We start from the raw sequence: 26,754 nt of genomic DNA, 5'->3' as shown, positions 1-26,754 counted from the left end.
TTTGATTTTATAGCATTCTCTCTCCCCACATTCTCCTTTGAGTATGATGTGTTATATGTGCCCTTTTATAGTTTTAAATTAAACTTCATATGCATTAATTTGTTTTAAGAAATGTTTGCTAGTACTGTGAAAACCATTGAGCTAATTGGTAACATAGCTTCATCAATAAGGTTTGAGCTCTGTTTGCTTTTAGGAAATAATATTTGTAACCTCAAGGAAATGTAATTGAATCAATGGGAGAGATATGGGCCAGGAGCCTGGGTGTCTGGGTGTTTTCACTTTTGCAGTGATAGTTCTTCTAATGCATTTACACTCAACAACAGTGTTCTTAACATTATCTTTTAAGGCACTGTAATTAAGTCCTAGGGTCTCCAAGACCCAAAATAGAATTCAAACTTCAAGTTTGAATGAGAGAAAGGGAATCAGTATAGGCTGAATGTCTTACCCCTAAAAACTAGGCACATCAGACAAACCCAAACTGAGGGACCTTCTATCAAGTATGTGACAGGTATTCCTCAAAACTGTCTAGTACCTCAAAAATAGAGCTATCTGAAAAATTGTCCCAGCCAAGAGGAGCCTAAGGAGACATAATGACTAAATGCAATGTGGTATTCTGGAGAGGATTCTGGGACAGAAAAAGGATAATAGATAAAAATTAAGGATACCTGAATAAATTTTGGAGTCTAGTTAATAATTAGTTTTATATTATTTTGTTAGTTGTGACAAAAGCACTATAGAAATCTCAGATGTTGACCCTGGAGTATACTATGTGCAGGGTACATGAATATTGTACTATCTTTGCAAATTTTTTATAAGTCTAAAATTATTCTAAAATAAAAATTTTATTTAAAAAAAACTAAAACGAAAAAGCTAACTACATTTTTTACTAATTTTTCATACCATTCATAAGAATGTTTTTATATAAGCAAGGCTTAGAATTACCACATAAAAGTAAATAAGAGACTGAGGAAAACAAAAAGCAAATAAAAAATCATTCCCCAAGTATTATCCACTCATCAGTTTAATAAAATGTCTGTGTGTTTGGCGATATGAAAAATAAAGGAAGCACTAAGCATTGCAGCACTTAGACCTCTCTTTTACCGCAGAGTATGTTACACATAAATATTATCTATAGAAACTCACATATGTCCATTATCAGACCTTGCTGAAGTTAAGAAAAAGAAATCTTCCTACCTACAATGCAGTTAATTGCTCCTCAATCCGCTTTTTCATTATATTTACATAACATTCATTAAAATGTCTCAGTCTCATTGGGGATTCTTGCAGAACTTCAAGAATGGCCAGCTGGGTTGCTGTGTACCAATGTTTCTTTTGTGTGACTTTCTTTTTCTTAACAGTTTTTTTGAGGTTTAATTGACGTACAATAAACTGCACATACTAAAGTATACAATTGGAAAAGTTTGGGCATATATGTATACCTGTGAAGCCATCACCACAGTCAAGCTTGTCAACCAATCACTCCCAAAAATTTTTACATGCTTTTTGTAATCACTGCATCCCAACCTTCCCAATGCTTCTTCCCTGACTCTTAACAGCCACTGATTTGTTTACTGCCACTATAAACTAGTGTGTATTTTCTAGAGCTTTATGTAAATGAAATCGGACAGTATGTATCCTGTTCTGTCTGGCTCCTTTCACTAAGCATAATTGTTTTGAGACTTGTGCATGTTGTGGAATGTATTAGTAGTTCCTTCCTTTTTTGTTGATGAATGGTATTCCATTATATGGATATACCACAGTTTGAGCTATTGGTATTCATGCCCACTTGAGTTATTTGGTTTGTTTGCAGGTTTTAAATATTATAGGTAAGGCTGCTCTGAACATTCACATGTAAGTCTTTCTGTGAACATGAGCTTTTATTTCTCTTGGGTAAATACCTAGGATTTGAATGGGTGAATCTTATGATAGGAGTATGTTTAACTTTTTAATTAAGTGCAAAACTATTTTCCTTTTACGTTCCTATAATATATGAGAATTCCAGCTACTCCACATACTTGTCAATACTTGATATATCCAGGAATTTTGATTTTAGAAATACGTAGTGGTGTCTTATTTTTCTTTTAATCTGAGTTATCCCAATGACTAATGATGTTGAGCATTTTTATGTGCTTATTGACCATCCATATCTCTTCTTTGTTAAAGTGTCTGTTCACATGTTATCCTCATACCATTTTTTGAGTGGTCTTTTGTTTTCTTGTCTTTGAGTTTTGAGAGTTCTTTATATATTCTTTACATTCTGGATATAAGGATTTTATCAGATAACTGATTGGAAAATATTTCTTCTCATCTGGGACTTGTCTTTCCATCCTCTTACGAGGATCTTCCAAAGAACAGAAGACTTTGATTTTGAAGAAGTTCAATTTATCATTTTTTTCTTTTGTAAATCAAGCTTTTAGTGTTCTGCTTGAGAAATCTTTACCAAATCCAAGATCACAAATATTTTCCCCTATGTTTTCTTCTAGCAGTATTATAGTTTTAGTTTTACATTTAGGTTTATGATAAATTTTGTGTTAATTTCTGTTCATGGTGTTTTGTATGGTGAGAAGTTCGTTTCGTTGTTGTTTTGTTTTATTTTATTTGCACATTGCAGTTGTTCCAGCAATATTTGTTGAAAGGACTGTTTTTCTGCATGGAACTGCCTTTACACATTTGTAGAAAATCAGTTTGTCCACATATGTATGGGTCTATCTTTGGACTCTCTGTTATACTGATGTCTCTATGGCTTATTTTCCTTCTTTATATATAATTGATTTCTGCTTGGATCTTTATTATTTCCTTTGTTCTGCTCACTTTAAATTTAACTTGCTCTTCCCTCTTTGTTTTCTTAGGTTGAATCTGAGGTCATTTACTTGAGAAGTGTTATTTGGTTTCCAAGCATCTGGGGATTTTCCAGAGATGTTTCTATATTGAATTCTAATTTAACAATTTTGTGGTCAGAGAACATACTTTGTATGACTTGAATTTTTAAAAATTTATTAAGACTTGCTTTATGACACAATATGGTCTATCTTGGTAAATATTCTATGTAGACTTGGAAATTATGTGCATTTGCTGTTGTTGGGCGAAGTGTTCTATGAATATCAATTATGTGAAGTCAGTTAATAGTGTTATTCAAGTCTTCCTTATCCTTATAGATTCTCTGTGTACTTGTTCTATAAATTATTGAGAAAGGGATATTGAATTCTCCAACTATTATTGTAGATTGGATTTGTCCTTGCAGTTGTGTCCACTTTGGTGTCATGTATTTTGGATCTCTGTTATGATGGGCATAAACATTCAGGATTGGCAGGTCCTCTTGATAAATTGATCCCTCTATCATTATGAAGTAAACTTCTCTACTCTGGTTATGTCCTTTGCTCCTCAGTCTTCTTTTTCGGATACTCATATAGCCCACCCCAGCTCTCTTTTACTTAGAGTTATGATGGTATGTCTTTTTCCATCCTTTTAATGTAGACCTATTTGTGTCTTTATTTAAAAAATGTGTTTCTTGTAGGTGGCATACAGTTGGTTCTTGGCTTTGTATTCAGTCTGACAATCCTTGACTTAATTGGAGTATTTAGACCATTTACATTTAATGTGATTATTGATATGAATTAATTTAAATAGATCATCTTTGCTATTTTTCTGCTGTTGCTCCTGTTTTCCTCATATTCTCCCTTCACTTGGATTACCTGAGTACTTTTTATGATTCCTTTTCATCTCTTTTGTAAGTTTATTAGCTATAATTCTTTGTTATTTCAGTGATGGGTTTAGGGTTTATAGTATATACCTTTAACTTATCACCATCTACCTTCAAATGATATTACATCACCTCTCATAGAGTAAAAAGGACTTACATTAGTATACTTCCATTCCTCCATTTCTGGCCTTCAAGCTATTATTATTATAATTATCTAATTATCTAATAGTAATATACATGTGTTATAAAGTTATACATGTATTATAAACCCAATGCTACATTGTTTTCACTGTTGTTGTTGTTTTTTTTTTTTGCTTAAATCATTTATTTCTAAAGAGATTTAAATAATAAGGAAAAAACTATATAATTTCCCATGTATTTACCATTTCCAGTGCTATTTATTTCTTTAATGTCCTTGTCTGCTAAATTTTACATCTGTGTTAGTTCTGGAGCAGTCTCCATTAATTGATTTTTCTCCTTGTTATTAGTTGTATTTTCTAGCTTTTTTGCATGCCTGGCCATTTTTTATTGGGTGTCGAAAATTGCGAATTGGGCTTCCCTGGTGGCGCAGTGGTTTAGAGTCCGCCTGCCGATGCAGGGGACGCGGGTTCGTGCCCCGATCCGGGAAGATCCCACATGCCGCGGAGCGGCTGGACCCGTGAGCCATGGCCGCTGAGCCTGCGCGTCCGGAGCCTGTGCTCCACAACAGGAGAGGCCACAACAGTGAGAGGCCCGCGTACCGCAAAAAAAAAAAAAAAAAAAAAAAAATTGTGAATTTTACCTTGTAGGGTTCTGGTTATTTTTATATTCTTAGAAATATTCTTGACTTTTGCTGAGAGATGCAGCTTTTACTTAGAAACAAGTTGACATTTTTTCTTTACTTTTAATTTTTGTTAGGCTAGACCAGAGCTATTTTTAGTCTAAAGCAAAGTATTCTCCACTATGGAGGCAGGACTCTTTTGAGTACTCTACCCAATGCCCCCGTGAATTATAAAGTTTCGCAGTCATGCTGGTTGGAACAGGTATGATACCCTCTAATCCTTTCAGGTGCCTCCTTCTCTAGCCTTGAGTAGTTTCCACATTCTTCTACAGTCAGTTCTCCATTGAATACTTGAGAGGGATCCTCTAAAGATTTCCCAAGTTCTCTCTGCATTTTTTTCCTCTCTAGCACTGTTCTCTGTGAACTCTTGCTATCTTGGTCTTCCCAGACCCTTAACCCCACCTCCTTAACTCAGCAAGTCAACCAACTCCACTTGCATTCCTCCTCCACACACTACACCCTGAAAATTCTTTCAAGGAAATAAACTGGGGCAATTGTAGTACTCACCTTCTGTGTTTCAAGGGGTCACTGTGCTTCATTGCCTAATAAATATTCAGTGTTTTGAAAACCATTTTTCCAGTTGTTTTCTTGGTTTCAGGTGGGAGAATAAATCTTATCCTTGATACTCCATCTTGGTTCAAAGGAAAATTCTGTCTTTTATTTTATACAGTTGACTGTTCATTTTTTGAGGCACTGCCTTGGTATTCTCCTTTCCCAATATATTTACTTCTTATATTTTACAAAATTCAGAAATCACCCATTTTTAAAACCATACAGTATAAACTATTAGAGAGTAGAGTTTATAAATATTATTTAAATGAAGTATATATTATAGAATTGAAAATAGCTCTTTGGTATGCATGCTCAGTATTGTAAGATCACTATTAAGGATCAGTAATTTTCATCATTACCTGCATTTCAACACAAGGAGTTTCAATAGTTCTACTTTGTTCATGTGTAAAACTGTTTACAGAAGTGTACAAAAAGTAGGCCGAATGAAAAGCCTACACTTAGTGCTGGTGTAAGGTACAGGAAAAGAAAACTTGTAGGGTATAAGAAGCAGTCAATGCAAAGGGCTTTTAGTCACATTAACAGGAAGACATCTCACAGAGATGCAGCGGGGTTTGTGGACTTAAAGCATTCAAACGACCTGAGTGTGCGTTTCAGCATTACCAACTGCCTGCTATGTGGACTGACATCCATTACATAACTTCCTGAGCCTCGGTTTCTCTATCTCTTAGAGGAAAATAAGCATACTTTCCAAATCAGCTTATGGGACAGTGTGAGCAAAACCAAACAGAGAACTGTTAGTTATAGAACGTTTTAAACTCTAACATTCTTTAAAATGTAAGATATTTTCAAAAGTAATAATTATTTTTGCCATCAGTAGTTAATAATTAATCATATATATATATATAAATTAAGTTGTCTTAAGGAGTAAAAAGAGAAAAAAAGCAATAAAAACAGTTCAAACTATTATGTCTGTAGCTATTTACAACAGCATCAACATTTTTACGTTGATTATTTTGTAACCTCTCAAATCTCAAAAACATGATAAAATAACTTGTATGGAAAAAATAGAATCTAAGGGTTTAGAAAGACCTTAAAAGTCCTGAAACCATATGTAAATACAGAGTGATGGATAATTTGTAAAGAAGAAATTTCATTTATATACACCTTTCCCCTGTTCAGAAACTTCCCGTAAATTCTGTTCCGTACAGAAGAAGCACTCTTTAAAATTGCTTTACGTTAACTAGCCCTAAATTCTATTCCTAGCTCCATGACCTTCCATTCTTCAAACAACTCTGCTACATGTGAACCTCAATATTCTTCACAAATCCATGCCCTTTTTTTTAATTGAAGTATAGTTAGTTTACAATGTTGTGTTAGTTTCTGGTGTACAGCAAAGTGATTCAGATATATGTATATGTGTGTGTGTGTGTATATATATATATATTCTTTTTCAGATTCTTTTCCATTATAGTTTATTACAAGATGTTGAATATTGTTTCCTGTGCTATACAGTAGGATCTGGTTATTTATATATAATAGTTTGTATCTGCTAATCCCAAACTCCTAATTTATCCCTTCCCCCCCCCTTTACGCTTTGGTAACCATAAGTTTGTTTTCTATTTCTGTGAGTCTGTTTCTGTTTTGTAAATAAGTTCATTTGTATCAATTTTTAGATTCCACATGTAAGTGATATCATATGATATTTATCTTTCTCTGTCTGGCTTATTTCACGTAGTTTGATAATCTTTAGGTCCGTCCATGTTGCTGCAAATAGCATTATTTCATTCTTTTTTATGGCTGAGTAATATTCCATTGTATATGTGCACCTATCCATTCACCTGTTGAATGCATGCCCTTTTAAGCCCAACTGCCTGATTTGCTGTAGCCTCTATCATAATTACCCCTCATCTTTTTCTCCCTGGCAAACTTCTATTCTTTCATTAAGACCCTACTCAAAATCATCTATTTGACAATCTTCATTCAACTAGACAGTTAATCACTTCTGCTCTCCTGTGGTATTTTTATATAACTTCAATTACAGATTTATTACTTTATGTTGTAATTATTTTTCTGCCTCCCTTATTAGCTCTCTCAAAGTTAAAGACCTTGACTTATCTTTGGGCTTGCTCTCAGTAAATAGTCAAGGGTCTGCAGCCTGAAGACAGTTAATAGTATGAAAGCTATTATTTACTGCAAACTTTCCATGTTTGAGGTATGGTACCAAGGATATTAATCTGTGCAATAACCCTAAAATATAGGTAGCATAATTTTCCCCATTTAACAAATGAGGAAACTAAGACTCAGGGAAGTTAAGCAACTAGTCTAAGATTGCAGACCCCCAAAAATGGCAGAAACAAGACTCAAACCTAGAAACTGTGACTCCAGAGAACAGAAGTGATGAAAGAATTATTGAAAATTAAGATTTCCTCTATAAACATGGTACTCTTTATGGTCTATATATGAGATTGCTTACCATTTGTACTTAATTAGCATGTAATACAATAACAGTTATGTCCATCATTATATATGTCAGAGTTACTGTATTGTGAGTTTTACTTGAAACAGTGGACTCCATTCCTAGTCTGTTGTTTGCTTAGCTATTCATGCAGTGTGATGATCTGCTTTCAGACTAAAAAAATCAAGGGGAATTTGGTGCCAGTCATATTGTCTCATTATCTTGTATTTTTAAAAAAGAGGTCTGAAACACAGGTAGGGCTGCTGAGGGCAGAAGTAACTATCTATTCTATCTACTCTATGTGACAGGAGATGTAGGTTAACTGTAATACAAATTTAGATGCTTTGAATAATAATTACAGTCTGATTATTAGAATGTTATTGAGGTCGTGACAAAAAGGAATCCTACCTTGGATAGATGTTAAATTTTCTTTTTTTTTCTTTTTATCTACCTGTTTAAAGAGCTCTTTTAATATCTATGCTTGAGACAAACCAGCTAGGTACACCCACATGGAAACCTTTTTACCTTTAACAATGATCAGGGCCAGCTACATGATTGTAGGGCCCTAGTGAAAATGAAAATATGGGCCCTCCTGCTCAAAAATTATTAAGAATTACAAGATGGCAACAGCAGAGCATTAAACCAAGGGTGGGACCCTTCTAAGCATGGGGCCCTGAGCAACTGCATAGTTCACACACCCATGAAGCTGGTTCTGCCAGTGATCTCTTTACTGCCACCACAACTAGGAGGAACTTTAGATGACTGTGATACAGTGACCTAGCCCCTCCTATGAACTTTAGGCATCATTCCTCATTACTAACCCAAATTATAACATTCTTGGTTGTTGGTTGGCTGAGTACAAAATGCGCATGCATGTTGGTTGGCTTGAGTACAAAATGTGCATGCAAAATGCGCATGCATACACATCAAGTATGTATATGTCTATACATATATTGAATATGTTTATATATGTGCATGTATTCCTGACATAAATATATGTGTGCATACATATATATGATATTTACAGATAAGTCTGTTTCAAGAGCCAAACTTAGTAACAATATTTGCTTAATGCAGAAACCTAGGTTTGATAAGTTATAGTGTCTTCATTCCCAGTCCTATTTCCCTGGGTATTTTTTAAAATTAATGCCCAGGTAGAATATTCGATATACGTAGTAAGCATTTCTCTACTGCTATTTGGAACCTGAGTGGTATATATGATTTCTCTTTAACTTTCCTGACCCTAGACCATAAATTCAAATGATTTTAAGTTATAATTACATGTCCCAGTTGTCCTGAAAAATTTCCAGTTTGCCCCTTCTGTCCCACTCAAGAATGTCCTTCTTTTGATGATACTTTAAATGATCACCTTAATATTAGCCAAATATATCATAATATAACTTTCATCCTTTTTTTATTTTAAATAAGGTGCTGTAAATATAATAGTTAAAAAGGCCTTTAATCAAAACAGTGTATTTTCAGTTTTTCATAATAGCACCTACTTTTTGCTCATGAGCATATAGATATTACTCATAAAAACAAAAGCTATTAAAAATGGAATATATTTTTCCAAATTGTTTTAGCTTTCTTTTAAACAAAAATGAAATACATATACATTAAATAAAATTGAGAAAATTGAAACAAGAAGAATACAACACATAGGCCCAATAGTTAAATATAGGCACTCTTAGTATTTTGCTACATTACTATATAGGTGTCTTTTTCTATGGATAGTTTTTTTTTTTTTAACTTAGTTATAACATGATGCAACTTTTTTTCCTGTATTTTTTCCATATAACATTATATTATAAATCTGTTTCCACAGTGTTATTTAATCTTAATAACTATTGTTTTCAAGTTTCCTTCTCTTATAGATTTGGAATAGAGGAGTTTGAAAGAAATACTTATCTCCTTCATCAACTACTGCAATGGAGAGACCCTTTTTAGAGAATAGAGAACCCTCATACCAGATTCTAGTATACCAGTCTTTCCCATGACTGGCTGAAGCCTTGAGCAAGCTTCTAAAGTTTTCTGAGCTCCAATTTCCTTCTCTGTAATAGATAAGGATAAAATATGAGAATGATAAAAATAAATAGCAGTAATAATAATTGTAGTAATATTAACTGTCAGTCCTTGAATATCCAGAAATTTTTAGTGTGCCTGTAGTATGCCAAACGTATCAGTTATTGTGCTAAGCATTTACAAAAAATATATTACCTTAGGAATAGTTAAGACAATCTTGTAGAGTAGCAATAAAGCTAGAAGACTTAGATTAGTATATATAAAGACCTATAGACAAACTGAATAGTAGAACAATATACAGAATACAGAAACAGACCCAAAATAATGGTCACCTGATTTAATAACAAAAACTTCTCTGTAGTGCAATAGAGAAAGGATTTTTTTTTTCCAAAAAATGCTGCTGGGAATTGGTTAACTACATAGGGAAATGTCCATTGACTCCTACTTGACACCACACACAAAAGTCAATTCCACATGAATTATAGATCTAAATATGAAAGGCAAAATGATAAAGATTGTAAAAGATAGAAAAACATTCATGTGACGTTGGAGTAAATAAAGATTTCTTAAACATGACACAATATAAATTATTAGAGAAAAGTTGATAAATTGGACTTCATTAAAATTTTAAATTTTATTCATCAAAAGACACCATTAAGAGAGCGAAAACAACAGTATAGAGGGGGAAAAATAATTGTAATACATAGTATCTGACAAAGTCCTCATATATAGAATATATAAACAACTTCTGAAAATTGACAAGAAAAAGATAGTTCCAATAGAAAAAAAAACAAAAACATACAGTTCACAGGAGAGAATATCCAAATTGCCACTAACGATATGAAAAGTTTTTCAATTTTATCAGTCACCAGGAAAGTGCAAATAAAAGCCACAATATGATAGTATTCACCTGCCAGACAAAGAAAATACCAAGTGTTTGTGAGAATATAGAGTAAACGTAACCCTCTTTCACTGTTGGAAAACATTTATAAACTGGGACAGCCACTTTGAAAAGCTGTTTGGCAGAATCTAAAATAGCTGAGCATATGACTCAATAATTCCCCTCCTAGGTATACATCTACTAGAATTGGGGACGTATGTTCACCAAGTAAATATGTGTAGGAATCTATTCATAATAGGAAAACCCTGAAACTACCCAAATGTCAATGACCAGTAGAATGGAAAATAAATTGTGGTATCTTCACACAATGCAATACTATTCAGCAATAAGAATGATCTCCAATGATATAAAACAAAATGGATGAATCTCAAAAACATAATGTTAAACAAAAATGCCTGGACATAGAAGGGTATGTACTGTATAATTCCATTTATATAAAAGAAAAAAAACTAAACAAAATAAATCTAAGCTGTTAGAAGTTAGGAGGGTGGTTACCGTTGGTGTAGGTGAGTGGTAACAGTGATTAGAAGAGAGCTTGAAGAGGGTTTCAGGGTGCTGGTAATGATCTGTTTTGTAATCTGGGTACTATGCATCTGGATGTAATTGGTTTGTGAAAGTGCATTATCTGTACACTTATGTATACTTTTCCGTGTGTATTGATATATAATATTTGTTAAAAAGTCAGAAACATATTATCTTGAATCTGTACCCCATTTTAGAGATGAAAAAATAAGAAATAATAAGTTTAAGTTACTTAAACTTAGTTATTTTTAGTTACTAATAGCCAGGCAGTTGTTAGGTGGCTCAGATTAAATGGTCTTTAGTTTCCTTTCTAGTTCTAAGATACTATGGTTTTATAAATCCAGCAATTTGGAACCTAACTTCCTGCCTTTTTATTTTAATTTCTATTGGCCTCCCTAATCAAAGTTTTCAAAGTTCTATATCCAGAGGTAAGATTCTTTGATACTCAAATAATACTATAAGAAGTTTTCTTGAATATTCAGAGTTTGTTATTTCTGCTAATTTATATTTATTTTCTATGCTTATTGTTTTATAGGCAAGGAAAGGTCGGACTACAATTGTGGTAGCTCACCGGCTTTCCACTATTCGAAGTGTAGATATGATTGTGACTATAAAAGATGGGATGGTGGTGGAAAAAGGAACACATGCTGAACTAATGGCAAAACAGGGTCTATATTATTCACTTGCAATGTCACAGGTAATGTTTACATGACATAATGTATGTTTGCAGATTTTTTTTGACTTTTCAGAAATCACGCCATGCTAGAAAATAGAAGTCTTGAATTATAATCTTAGGTTTCACAAGGCAACCAAGGTTTATTTATAGTTCCTTAGTGAAGAAATTCAGTGAGTCTAATATCCTCAGCATTGTGCTAGACAATGATGAAAGTTAAAGAACTAATTGTTACATAGTACCTAATATTTGCCAGGCACACTACAAATAGGCTTCAAATCTTGTATGTGGCAGATCCAGAGCAATCTAACTCTATATTCCATGATCTTTTTGTTAAAACACAAAGAAATATAACACACAATCCCTACTTAAAGATTTAAAACTTAGCTACAGAGGCAAAATGCAGAATCATGCATACAGATATTACAAGTTGTAGAAATAAGAAGCAAGATTGATGGGGATATAGGGAACTAGATTACCCATGGAAGTATTCATGAAGAAATCTTGAAGGCAAGAAGGTAGGAGGGGGATTTCCCTGGTGGCACAGTGGTTAAGAATCCGCCTGCCAATGCAGGGGACATGGGTTCAATCCCTGGTCTGGGAAGATCCCACATGCTGTGGAGCAACTAAGCCCGTGCGCCACAACTACTGAGCCTGCATGCTGCAATTACTGAGGCCTGTGCTCCTAGAGCCCGTGCTCCACAACAAGAGAAGCCACCACAATGAGAAGCCCATGCACCGTAACAAAGAGTAGCCCCCACTCACCACAACTAGAGAAAGCCCGTGTGCAGCAATGAAGACCCAATGCAGCCAAAAATAGATAAATAAAATTTTAAAAATTATAAAGGTAAGAGGTGGAAAAGGAGGAGAAATCTAGGTAATGTGGAAGTAATAAGGAACTTGGTTTGTAACTAAACAGAAAGGAGACCAGCCTGCCACGAGTAATAAGTGTTGGGGGAATAATGGAAAATTTGGATAACGAAGGTCAGATTATGAAAAGGCTGAGACTTCCTGTGTCAGAAGCACCTACCCCAGTGCTTGGCACACTCAAAATCTATCTGCTGAATGAAAGGATGCACACATATATCCATACTGTGTATACATCAAATTCTTAGAGGGAGACCAGAAAGCTCATATTAGGCAATGAAGAGGAGGCACGATAATCCTGGAGGCACACTGACAAACTCCTGTTTTTGAGGATCCACATGTTTGCATGCATATGACCTAGCCTACTGAATTTCACATGGTTCTTCCATTAGGGTGCATTAACATAAGTGATAGTGATTAGGCTCTAGCTCTCTTCTTCATTCTGCCTTCATCTCTTGGTCTGGAAGGCAGCCTTCTTTCCAAGGGGTCTTCTGCAGACAACTAATATCAACCTTTTTTGGTTTATTTTACTTCTTCAACTTTCTGATTATATTTTTGATATCAATATTATTATTTCACAAATTAGGAAATTTAGAAAGTTATGAGTCTCCATCTCATCAAACTTAGAATTTCAAACCCCAGCTTTCTCCACAATTCTAGAATGAAGGATTTTTAAACACATCCTCTAAAGCAATGATAATAAAAAAAATTAAAAGTTTGAAAATGTAATCTTATATTGATTTAAAAACTGCTTGATTCCAATTTTATTTTATATTAGGCTATATTTTTCTTTAAAAATAAAATGTACATGTTATTTGCCAGTTGAATGTTCATGATTTTCATTCCACAGTAGAATTAATAATTTATGAAGTTATTAAGTTCAGTATCTTCAAACTAATAGTTGTAACAATAAAAGGAAATAACTGTGGTCAAATTAACACTACTTTGAGATTTTAAAAAACTACTACACTCAGATCTTTCTTTGAAGCAACACTTCTTTATTTTTCATTATAACTAAATTAAAACTCCATTTTTAGGTGTTAGGTGAAAGAGTTCCACAACATAAGGAAAACAAAAATGGAGTGTTTGTGGTATAAGTGTATAAAAATTTAAAATACCATATTCAAAATGGATTAGTACTCTCTGATTACCTAAACTAATTTTCATTCTGATATAATAATACAATTTTAAATATTAATACTCAATGAACAGCTCTAATATTCTGGGAAATATATAGTAAACATAACATATGTGATATCTACATAAACAGTACCACATTTCTGAAACTCTGGATGCATTTATTTGCCACTATTGCCTATAGTGTCCAAATGAATTAATTTATGACAATTCATGATTTTCGTAAGTATTACAAAGTTAATGCTGCTAAGAAAATCAATCCCAAAAAGCAGCATAGGAAAATGGTTACAGTCACAAGCTCTGGAGACACAGCAAGTTGAAATCCTTACTCTGCCATTTAATAGTTTTAGGACTGTGGGTAAGTTGTTTAAAATCTCTGTGCCTCAGTTTTCTAAACTGTAAAGTGAGGAAAATAATAACATATTAATTAATTACATTGAGTATTAAATGAGTTCAATTATGTAAAGTACCTAGAATTATTGTTAGCATAATAAATTTTATTATATTACCATTCTTAGCATTAGTGTTTGTTATCCAATCAAACTTCTAAAGAAAGTTCAAACCATGGTTATTGCTGTAATCAGGTACAGATTCAATGCTAGTTATTCATCTAATTATTCATCTAGTTATTCATTCATCTAGTTATTCATCTAATTATTCATCTAATTATTCATCATAATTATTTACAGACATAGTGAGTCTGTGAGCTTCCTTTAGTGAGTTTTCACACAAAAGTGAAATAAAAACTGGTAGAGACACATACATACCAAAACTTCTTGTCATTCTTATTTTGTCTAGCAGCCTTCTCAGGAAAAGGAATTGTCTTTGATCTGTTAAAGCACCTCTTTAGAAAATTTTATTATGAGAAGTAAAAATTTTATTTTAAACTTGGCACAAAGTAAATAGCTCCTGAAAAAATGCCAAATAAAAAATTTCTTTCTCGGTAGAGAAATTTACTGAAAAAAAGAAAGTGATAGCATAAAGGAATATCTGATTAAAGATATTAGGATAGCTGGTTAAAGTTCATGTTAGTTTGAAATGCCTGATTAACAGTTGTTACTCTTGTTAAAGAATCACAGTGTCCCTGGGAAACCTTCCGTGTACATACTCTCCCTTGCACCTCAAATTATCTAAGTCTTTCCATCTCTACTCCCCACCATGGTCAGGGCCACCATCACCCTAACTGGCCTCTTCATTTCTGTCTTCTCGCCTCTTCCCATCTCTTCACGAGGAAGTCACAAATTTACTCGCACCACATTCAGATAAGCAGAGAATATGTAACTCCTTTATTTCACTGAAACTGGTCTTATTTCTTGGAGTAGCAAGAAAAAAAAAACTAGACTTAGAGCAATCTGGTTTAGAACTTTATCCTATTCTATGATTTAAGCGGCTTTAAGGTTAACTTGATGGCTTCGGAATTTCTCATTCTTTTGGAGGTGGACCCACCAATTTTGCTTTTTGGTCAGATTGGAATGGGCAGCAGTGGCAAGCCTGGAAAATGTTATTGTCTCCTGAGATCTATCTCAGGCCCAGGACCAACCTCACATTTAACTGCCTTGATATATGTTATCAATTTGTAAGCTCCAGAGAAGGCTGGGAAGAAGGGATCAGAGAGAGGGTATATTTGAGTCATCTCCCTCACAAATTCCTTTTACTAAGATCCGTCCTTGCTAGTGGAATAATTGTTTTGAATTAAGACATTGTTTTCTCTAGTTAATTGTACAGGTCTTTGGGGGAAAAGGCACAATAAAAGCTATTGTTACTCACTAACATTTTAGTATGAGTTGGACTTACTGTCTCTGTATCGAGTCCGAAAACGTTAGCAAGAACTGCTCAGGAATACACCACTTTCAATAACAGAAGCAGTACAATTTTAGAGGGATGCTTAATAAAGTTGCTTTGAATTTTTAAGGCATTCTTCTAGTGGTAACATGTATATTCTTCATTTAGGATATTAAAAATGCTGATGAACAGATGAACTCAATGGCATACTCTACTGAGCTCAATTCCTCTGTGCTCTATGAAGAGCATCAAGTCAGACTTCACTGACAAGTCTGAGGAATCCATCCAAAATAAAGAGGTAATGGTTCAACTATCAACAAGTTACCAACATGTTGGTAACTTGTTACCAACTATCATGTTACCAACTATCTAACTAACTAACTAACCTCAGACACCATGAAATCTCTCATCCAGCCCCTGAATATTAGCTTCTGTCTTCCTAACCACCAGTTTCCACATCATCCCACTTCTCTCTTTGGTCCACTATTTCCTCCCAAACTGGAATTCCCTTCTTCTCCTTGGGTCTGACAGATACTTGAGGTTGACCGCCCATTAACTATTCCCACCATCTTCCTACCCACTCTTCTCGGTCTCATCTGCCAATTATCAGCCTGAAGCCCTGGGATTATCTGCCCCAAACCTCCTCCTCTGCCCTTCTCCGGCATTGCCAGTCTACTGCTTTTAATTCTAGATTCAGTACTTTCCATTTAGGTACGTGGTCATACATAGCATTCACACACACTTATATATATATATATATAATGATGGTTGAACAGAGAAAGTTTAGTGTAATGAATCAGTAGGGAATTGGAGTAATAGGAATTGGCTAGTGGAAATTAAGAGAACTCTAAAGAATTCAGAGGTCATAATAAAAAGTACCAACTACCACCCCTGGGGTGAAAAGAGACCCAAGGAAGAGCATTCATTATTGTCCGAAACTGAAGTGGAGATACAGGCCTTACTGCAAAGGGCACAGCTTTGGCTCACTGGATAGCAGAGAAGATGCCCAGGTACCTCACTGGTGGAGCTTGCTTGAAATCTGTCCTCCAAGGTGCCAAGGGAGACCTTCCACAGGGAGGTTCTGAGCTTCAAAACCCACTAGGTGCCAGGAGAAGCTACTGGGCACTGCTGAAACCAGGGACTGGAGAGGTTGCCTTCTGCAGGAGTCAAGTGCAGTTCTGTGTATAAGAGGTGCAGACATCAGCGACCTGGCTGAAACATAAGCCTGTGCTGTCTGGGCCCCACGGCTACACTTCTAATGGGTAAGCCAAGAGCTGGAGAAAGCGCTTGATGGCCAAACACAGAAGAAAATTGCACTCTACAGGCACCCAACTCTGAAAAAACTGTGCAGGCAAAACAGCGGAGAAAAAAGTTCATCTTGCAGGAGCTTTCCCAGTAAGCTACCGGTAAGAGCAGGAAGAATAATCCCCTCCTACAATGTCTTTCCAGCAGCCTCTACTGACGGAGCTTGACATCTTACCAACTGGTAAAAGAGAAAAGTTTATCAGACAAAAGGGTGAATTTGGACCTGAGAAGCAAAATTCAGTAACCAGGACAGAGCTGGTATTATTTTGAACAGGGGAATCAGCAAACATAAGGGCCTGGAATTGGGAGCCACAGTGACTAAGGAGGAGAGAGGTGAGCAGAGAAGTGTATGAGATACTCAGGGACCAGATCATGTAGCACCTTGTAGGACATAAAAACAATTTTGGATTCTATACTTACTCTAACAGAAAGTCATTGGGGGTTTTTAACCAGTGGTTCATGACTCACAGGAATTAACCTGAATGGGCAAAAAAAAATCACAACTATTTTTTCTACCTATACTTGATAGAAATTTAATTTACTTTAATTATGAATATAAACAACAGACTACATTAGTATTACCAGGGCCTGCAATGTCACCAATGAAAATCACAGAAATATTTATATCACATTATAGTTATTACAGATATCTTAGAATATCTTATTTTTTTTTTTTTTTTTTTTGGCCATGCCATGCAGTATGCGGGATCTAAGTTCCCCAACCAGGAATCTAACCCATCCTCCCTGAAGTGGAAGCACAGAGCCCTAATCCACCAGGGAATTCCCCAGAATATCTTTACATTCATCACTATTAGATCTTGTTATTTAATGTGCCAATAATGAAGCACATAACTGTATCAGAGCTTTGAATTTTTTGTTAAACATTTTAAATATTATATCTCAATATAATTGGCTTTCTTTGAGATGTGTTATTTGGTACATTGTTATAAATTCTTCTAGGAAGGATTCCATAGACTTCATCAGTTTTCTGAAGGGGTCCATGACACAAACAGGTTAAGAACTCTAATGACCCACATGGGAAAGGAATCTAAAAAAGAGTAGATATAGGTATATGTAGAACTGATTCACTTTGCTATACACCTGAAACTAACACAACATTGTAAATCAACTATACTCAAATTAAAAAAAAATGTTTAATCTACTTAAAAAAAAAAAAACCTGTTGCATGAGAGGGTCTTATTCAGAAGAGTGCATGAACTGAGTTGCTTGATGTGGCTGCTGTGTGGAGAATGGCACTTGGGAGCCAAAGTGGGATCAGGGAGAGCAGAGCAGAGAAGAGATGATAGTGGTGAAAACAAATGGACTGATATGCCTGACTAAAGCAGTCTAAGGAGAAAGAAAGAATAGATGGAGGAGCAACTAGGACAGGAGATTGAGACCCAGGATATTGCAAAATTTAAATTCAGATAGAAAAGCAGTAGCCAGAACAGGACACCTAAAGAATGGCTGGAAAATAAAAAGAAAGCTAAGATTGTGTGGCATCATAGAAGCCAACTAAGAAAAGTACTACAAAAAGAGGAATAGATCATTTACGTCAATTGCTGTGGAAACCAGATGAAATTAGAGATTTCTACTTCCAGCCAAGATAGGTTAACAGGGACAAGATTTACCTTCCCGCTTGACACACCTAATAAACTAGAAAAAAGTATGTGAAACAGTTTTCTAACATTGGACATCAGGCATAACAAGACAGTGATCCCTGAGGAAAGGGAAACAAATGAAATGAATCTTATCATTGACCCAGGTTACTGTCAAGTTATAAGCCTAAGAGCTGGAACGGGAACCTAGGCAGAGCCCAAGAGGCCAAAGTAGGCAGTCTTCAGAGCAAAGAAGTAGAGGGAAGAGAGCAGCTCAGAGAGAGAGTTCCACAAATATGCAGAGGTTCTCCCTTGACCCTTCATCTGAGTACTAATTAGTGCATTTACTGAGAAGACTGACAAAGGCAAAGGAAAGTATAAGAAGGAACAATTTTGGAGCTCACAAAGGGCCAGGAATAGTTCTTATTAAACCAACCAAAGTGAGGAATCTCTAAATTCATGGGGAATTTAGTTGAATCTTAAGAAAAGTATTAACTCAGTGTAGGAAAATTATTTCCAGACTAAACTCAGCTCTGAGCCCAGCAAACAAGGCCCAACAGCAAATTTCAAAAGTATCAAACTGTTTCCAAGTAATTTAAATGTGTTCCAGAACAAGGTTCAATAATATGTATAAGAATTCAAAAATAACCAATGAGTAAAATTTACAATGTCTGGCATCTAATCAAAAATCTCCAGGCAAGAAAAACAGCAGGAAAGTAGTACCCAAAATGAAGAAAAAAAATCAACCAATAGAATGACAAAAAAAAATCAACCCAGAAATGACACACTTGATAGAAATAGTAGGAACATTAAACAATTATTATAACTATATTTTATATGTTCCCAAAGGAGAGAGGGAACCAAAAATCATTTGAACAAATAATGAAAAAAATTTTCCAAATTTGATGAAAACTGAAAACCCACAGATCTAAGAAGCTCAAGAGATTCCAAGCTCAAGAAACACAAGGAACACTACACCAAGGCACACCATAGTCAAATTGCTTAAAAACAGTGATAAGGAGAAAAATTATAAAGCATCCAGAGAAAATCATCACTATTTGTATAAAGGAAAAAACAAGAAATATCACAGAGTTCTCATTAGAAACAATGCAAACCATAAGACAATAGAGCAATATCTTTAAAGTAATGAAAGGAAAAAAACTCAAATTAGAATACTACCTGCAGAAAAATACCTTTCAAAAATGAAGGCAACATGCAGAATTTTTAGGTAAAAGAAGGCTAAAACAATTCATCACCTGTAGATGTAGTGCAGACTACAAGAAATGTTAAAGGAAGTCCTTTAGGCAAAAGAAAATGGTACCAGGTGGAAATCTGAATCTATACAAAGGAATGAAGACAATCAAGAACTGAAAAAAGAAACAGACAAATTCACAATTATATTCACAGATTTTAATACCCTCTCTTAAATATTGATAGAATAGGTAGATAAAAATTCAACTGGGATATAGATGCCTTTAATAGCACTGTCAACTAACTTGACAACAACCAAGCTGACAACCAACTAACAGACATTTATGCAAGAATCCACCTATCAACAGAAAAATACACATTCTTTTCAAATGTACCTGAAACATTTACCAAGATAGATCATAACACAAGTCTCAACAAACTTTAAAAATTTCAAGTAATGCAAAGTATATTACCTGACCAAAATAGAATTAAATCAGAAATCAAGAATAAAAGTAGCCTGGGAAATCTTGAAATATTTGGAAGCTAAATAACTCATTTCTAAATAATACACAATCAAAGAAGATATCAAAAGAGAAATTCAAAAGTATTTTGAACTGAATGAAAATAAAAACCAAACATAATCAAAACATGTGGTATGAAGATTAAAGTGGTACTGAGGAAGAAATTTATACTACTAAACACCTATATTATATTAAAAAGAAAGATCTCAAATGAATAAACTTCCCCTTTAAGAAACTAGAAGGGGCCTTCCCTGGTGGCGCAGTGGTTGAGAGTCCGCCTGCCGATGCAGGGGACACGGGTTCGTGTCCCGGTCCGGGAAGATCCCACATGCCGCAGAGCGGCTGGGCCCGTGAGCCGTGGCCACTGAGCCTGCACGTCCAGAGCCTGTGCTCCGCAACGGGAGAGGCCACAACAGTGAGAGGCCCGCATACCGCAAGGAAAAAAAAAAAAAAAAAACTAAAAGGAAGAAAATAATTATAAAGAAAAACATCAATGAAATCCAAACCTGCTTCTTTGAGAACATCAATAAACTGAAAAGCTCTGGACTGACTGAGCAAATGAAAAGAGAGAAGACACAAGTTACCAATATTAAGAATGAGAGTGGTGATATCACTACAGATTCTACAGCTATTAAAAGAATAATAAAGTAATCTTATGGAAACTAATCCTACAACTCCAATGAAATGGACAAATTCTTTGAAGGACACAAACTACCAAAGCCTACTCAAGAATAAAATAATAGCTTGAATAATCTTATATCAATTAAAAAGAAATTGAATTTGAAGTTAAAACCTTTTTCATAAAGAAAACTGAAGGCCCAGGTGGCTTTACTTGTGAATTCTATGAAGTAGAAAATTGAAGAGGAAGAAGATTCCATTTTGAGCACAACATTACTCTGATATCAAAATTAGAGCTATTACAAGAAAAGAAAATTATAGACAAATATCCTTTATGAACACAGATGGAAAAATTGTTAACAAAATTTTAGCAAATCTAACCAACAATATATGAAAAGAATAATACATCATCACCAAGTAGGGTTTATCCAAGGAGTGCAAGCTTGGTTTAAAGTTCAGAAATTAATGTAATTTCCCTTACTAAAAATATAAAAGAAAAAACTATATAATCATCTCAATCAAAGCAAAAAGCTCAATTGTCAAAATGCACCATCCATTCCTGATAACTCTCAGGAAACTAGGAATTTAAAGAAATTCCCTCAACCTGATAGAGGGAATCAACCAAAAATCTACAGCTGACAATATACTAAATGGTGAAAGATCAGGAATGAGGCAAGTATGTACACTTTCACCACTTCTACTCAACTGAAAGTTCCAGCCTGTGCAATAGGACCAGAAAATAAAAGGCATCCATATAGAAAAGAAAGATATAAAACTGTCTTTATTCACAAACAACATAATTACAACATGATTATCATTCTATGGAATCCACAAGAAAAGGTATTATGGTATCACACCAAAAAAAGGTACTACAACTGACAACTGAGTTTGGCTGACAACTGATCAGAATATGTGATCAATATATAAAAATCAACTCTAATTCTATAATCTAAAAACAAAAAGTAGGAAAATGAAATTCAAAACAGTGTCATGTACAGTAGTATCAAAAATATTAAATACTTGGGTATAAATTTGATTATAAGACCCCCACACTGAAATATATAAAATATTACTAAGAAAAATGGAAGCAGACCTAAATAGAGAGAAATACCATGTATGTGAATAAAAAAATTCAATATTATTAAGATGTCAGTTCTCCCCAAATTGGTCTATATGTTCAAGGCAATCCCAGTAAACATCTTAGCAGGCTTTTTTGTAAAATTTGACAATCTGATTCTAGATGGAAATTCAAAAGGATAAAATGGGTAAAACAACTTTTAAAAAGAACAAAGTTGTAGGATTTATAATTCCTAATTCCAATTTTTAATACAAAGCTATAGTAATCAAAATAATGTGCTATTGGAACAAAAATAGACAAATAGATCAATAGAGCAGAATAGAGTGTCAAGAAATAGACCCACACACATATGGTCAACTGTTTAAACGAAAGTGGCAAAGGCAGTTCAATAGAGAATGTATAGTCTTTTTAAGAAATGATGCTGAAAGAATTACATATCTATTCAAAAGACTCATCCTCAATCCATACCTCAAAGCACAGATGAAAATTAACTATAAATGGAATACAGACCTTACTGAAGAACCTAAAGTTAGAAACTTTTCATAAGAAAATACAGTAGAAAATCTTTATTACTTTGAATTAAGCAAAGATTTCCTTGCTATAAACACCAAAAACACAATTCATAAAAGAAAAAAATTGATAAATTAGACTTCACCAAAATCCATAAAATTGCTATTTGTAAAACTTCCTTTTTTTGGCTACACCACATGGATCTTAGTTCCCTGACCAGGGATCGAACCTGGACTCCAGCTGTGAAAGCGCTGAGTCCTAACCACTGGACCGCCAGGGAATTCCCTGTAAAACTTTTTAAGAAATGAAAACATAGGCCATAAACTGGAAGAAAATATTTGTGTCACATATGTGATAAAGGACTGTGTCCAGAATATACAAAGAACTCCCAAAGCACAGTAATAAAAATACCAATAACCCAATTGAAAAATGGGCAGAAGATTTTAATAGACATTTTGCCAAAGAAGATATGCATATGGGAAATGAGCACACAAAAAGATGCCTAAAATCATTAGGCATTAGAGAAATGCAAATTAAATCATAACCGAGATGTCAAGATACATCTGTTAGAATGGTTATATCTAAAAAGACTGTACCAAGTATTGGTGATGATGTGGAGCATCTAGAACTCCATATTTTGTTGGTGGGAATAAAAAATTAGTAATCCCACTTCAGAAAATCATTTAGCAGTTTCTTAAAAAGTTAAACATATACCTACTATGATCCAGCCACTCCTTTTCTAGGTTTTTACCCAAGAGAAATGAAAGCATATGTTCACACAAAGTCTTGTATGTGGGTATTTATAGTAGCTTTATTTGTAATAGCCCCAAACTTGGAATGACCCAAACTTATGTCAACAGATAAATTTTGGTATATCCATACAATGGAATACTACTCAGCAATGAAAATGAATGAAATATTAATTCATGCAACAGAATGAGTAAATCTCAAAGTAATTATGTTGAGCAAAAGAATCCAGACGAAAAGAGCACATACTATGTGATTCCATTTATTAAAAGAAAACTCTAGAAATTGCAAAACAATCTATAGTGACAGAAAACACATGAGTGGTTTTAGTGGAAGAGCACTGGCAGCTGAGAGGTATAGAAGAAACAGAATACAAAAGCAGGAGAAAACTTACAGGGGTAATGGATATGTTCACTATGTTGACTGTGGTGAAGGTTTCATGGGTGTGTAGTTATGTCTAAACTTTTCAAATTGTACATTTTAAATATGTGCAGCTTATTGCATGAAAATTATAACACAATAAGCTCTAAAATACATCAGATTAAATTTTTAAATCTTTAAGAGATTTGTTTAGCTTTTTTAAATGTTTTCATATCTCTTTACAAAATGCCTCTAATTTCATATATTTTTATATCAAATTCTGTTAAAACATGCTATAACCTGTAACACAGTTAGGTAGCACAGAGTCCTTCATGATTTTACTAAAAATTTTCATTTTGTTTTGATCCTATTTCATTTTATTCTTTTCTATCTTATAACTTTATTTAAGTAATACCCATTTTTTTCCATCTGTTTTATATTTTTAGAGGCAAAAGGGTAGATTATTCTGTAGGAGCAAGACAGCCCTCCTACATTTACTGGCTCTGTAATTTACCGGTATTGTTCCTAGGACATGCTAAGCCTTAGTTTCCTTACAAAATGAGGTAATTTTATAAAGAATTTGACAAAAAAGAAAATCTGTATTTAGTGCTCCACAAAGAGTTGGAATGGAACTTTTAAAATTTCTGTATATTCTGTTGGACAGTGACCTAACTGAAAAATAAGGCTCTTTATGGTGTTAATCTTCAGAAAACTTCAGAAAGAAAGATAATAGGTAATCAAATTATTAAGTAACCCCAGGTTTAGCCAATCCTGAAAATAGACTTTAAAGGCTTTAGAATTTTAAAAGTTCTTTTGTTCAAACAATGGAGTTTCTATTATAGTTGCCAGACTAAAATTAAAGCAAGAATTATAAACTATTTTATAGTCTTTCCTGACGTCTTTCTCTGGTTATTAGGTTCATAAACGCCATTACTTCAAGAGTGAATGCCATGAGGAAGTTTTAACATATGAAATGCCTAGTAGTTCGCTGTCTACTTTCCTATTCAAAATAATTACTCACTACAAAATTATTCATAAGATTTTTTAAGTTTCTGAAATAAATCCTCTACATATTCCAGACAAGAGTAAGGGGAATTCACCATTGTGTTATTTATCCTCTGATTATTGTGACCACTACCTCCCCATAGCACCCTCCATGGATCCCAGGAAAGACTGGCAGATACCAGAGCTCCTTGCAGTGTTCTTTCTCTGTATAAGATCTGGGATTTTGCATAATATTATCCTTCCTTTTATAATAACATCAGCAACAGCTAACATTTATTGGGTACTTACTGTTTTCAAATACTGAGTTAAGCTTAATTCTAAAAACAATCCTCAGGCTTCCCTGGTGGCTCAGTGGTTAAGAATCCACCTGCCAATGCAGGGGACACGGGTTCAAACCCTGGTCAGGGAAGATCCCACATGCTGTGGAGCAACTAAGCCCATGCACCACAACTACTGAGGCTGTGCTCTAGAGCCCACGAGCCACAATCACTGAAGCCCATGCACCTAGAGCTGTTGCTCTGCAATGAGAGAAGCCACAGCAATGAGAAGCCCACGCACCGCAATGAAGAGTAGCCCCCACTCACCACAACTAGAGAAAGCCCACGCGCAGCAACGAAGACCCAATGCAGCCAAAAATAAATAAATAAATTTAATAAAATAAAATAAAAACAGTCCTCTACTCAGCCGTAAAAAGGAATGAAATAATGCCATTTGCAGCAACATGGATGTACCTAGAGATTATTTTACTAAGTGAAGTAAATCAGACAGAGAAAGACAAATATCATATGATACCACTTATATGTGGAATCTAAAAGAATGATACAAATGAACTTATTTACAAAATAGAAACAGACTCACAAACTTACAGTTACCAAAGGGGAAAGGTGGGCGGTGAGGGATAAATTAGGAGTTTGGGATCATATACTCACTGCTATACATAAAATGGATAATCAACAAGGACCTACTGTATAGCACAGGGAACTCTACTCAATATTCTGTAATAACCTATATGGGAAAAGAATCTGAAAAAGAATGGTTATATGCATAACTGAATCACTTTGCTGTACACCTGAAACTAACACAACATTGTAAATCAACTATCCTCCAATATAAAATAAAATTTTTATTTTAAATCCTGTAAGATAGGAACTGATACCTTCCTCAAAAAGATAAGGAAACTGAGGCTTGGTGATTGTAAATAATATGTTCAGATATTGCAACACTTAACTTATAAATAGGAACCCCAAAACAAGCTTTTAACCAAGATATTAGAAAAATATTTCCATAAATAAGTCACAAAGCTACAAAATTTTCAAGCTTAAAATGCTAGAAAAACTTCTATCTTTGTCTCTGCTTAGTTCCTATCTAGATTTTGTCCTATGCTAGAGCATGATGTGCAATCCAGTTTAACAGGTGTAAAGGAAAATAGGCCTGTCATTTCTTTTGTGAGTCTTAGCTCTCAGAACATGTGGGTTAATTTGTACTTTTTTAATGATAGTGGCTGAGTGAAATGCCAAAAGGTGATAAGTTGCACAAATAGTCACTTTTGTGTAAAATTTATTTTGTTTTGAGATCTTTATCAGTAATATGGGCAGTAAAATTTTTCTAAGAAAAATTCTACTTTCTACTCTGTTACCTATTATATTTGACATTTTACATTATAGATTTATTCAAGATTGGCTAACTTCTCTAGGTTCCATTATGCTCTCAAACTGGGGTTATAACCAAGGTATTTTATTTATAGACAAGTCTTCCTGAAGTTTCTCTTTAAAAAATTTTTAAATTAAACAAGTCTGAATGGCCTTCTGTGGTTCTGGGGATATTGGCTTCTGTTCTAAATGGAACTGTTCATCCAGTATTTCCCATCATCTTTGCAAAAATTGTAACTGTAAGTAAAATTTATTTGCTAATATTTTTAACAATTTTAAACAAAGTGTAACCTGAGAGAACAGACTTGGTATACTTTGACCCAGCAAGGGGAAAATTGGGACGTGTAGTAGGTCACCCCTAGTGTGGAATCCATGATAGAAAGGTTAACTAATGTTCTCAGGGGATAAGCCAGCCTCTATTGTGAAGTGTTTGGCTGGACCTTGTTGACTGGGCAATCAGTAAAGAAATTGCTTTGTTTTCTAATTCTGACTCCAGTGCTGTATCAGCATTCCAAAGCACTGAAGTAATAAAAGAGACAAATACGACCACTCTTTCTTTCAACTGGTCTGAACAATAGCCATTTTTTATTACCAGCCAGCTCAGAGAGAGGAAATAATGAGAGCTTGGGATTGTGCTGGGGAACCCAGGAGAGCTGATGAATTCATGGATCTTATTAGAGCCACCTTAAGTCTTCAGTCTCCTGGACTGTTGCTACACTGTGTCAATATAGATGCCAGTATATGTATAACTACTAATTTTAGGAACAATTTCTAGAGAAA

General features: G+C 34.4%; 1 protein-coding gene across 1 annotated transcript in view; it reads left to right on the top strand.

Moving 5' to 3' along the window:
- ABCB5 (ATP binding cassette subfamily B member 5) overlaps positions 1 to 26,754 on the top strand; it is a gene marked incomplete at both ends in the record, with an annotated part of 111,721 nt that overhangs the window by 42,366 nt on the left and 42,601 nt on the right. Inside the window, 5 exon segments of the mRNA XM_082846228.1 lie at positions 11,469 to 11,630; positions 15,561 to 15,608; positions 15,610 to 15,690; positions 26,070 to 26,093; positions 26,097 to 26,213. Coding sequence (XP_082702354.1) covers positions 11,469 to 11,630; positions 15,561 to 15,608; positions 15,610 to 15,690; positions 26,070 to 26,093; positions 26,097 to 26,213 — 432 coding nt within the window.

Source organism: Leucopleurus acutus, assembly GCF_964270905.1.
Source record: "Leucopleurus acutus genome assembly, chromosome: 9".
Taxonomy (NCBI): Eukaryota; Metazoa; Chordata; class Mammalia; order Artiodactyla; family Delphinidae; genus Leucopleurus; species Leucopleurus acutus.
The sequence above is the reverse complement of the archived record's forward strand: the minus strand, read 5'-3'. Positions and strand labels throughout refer to the sequence as shown.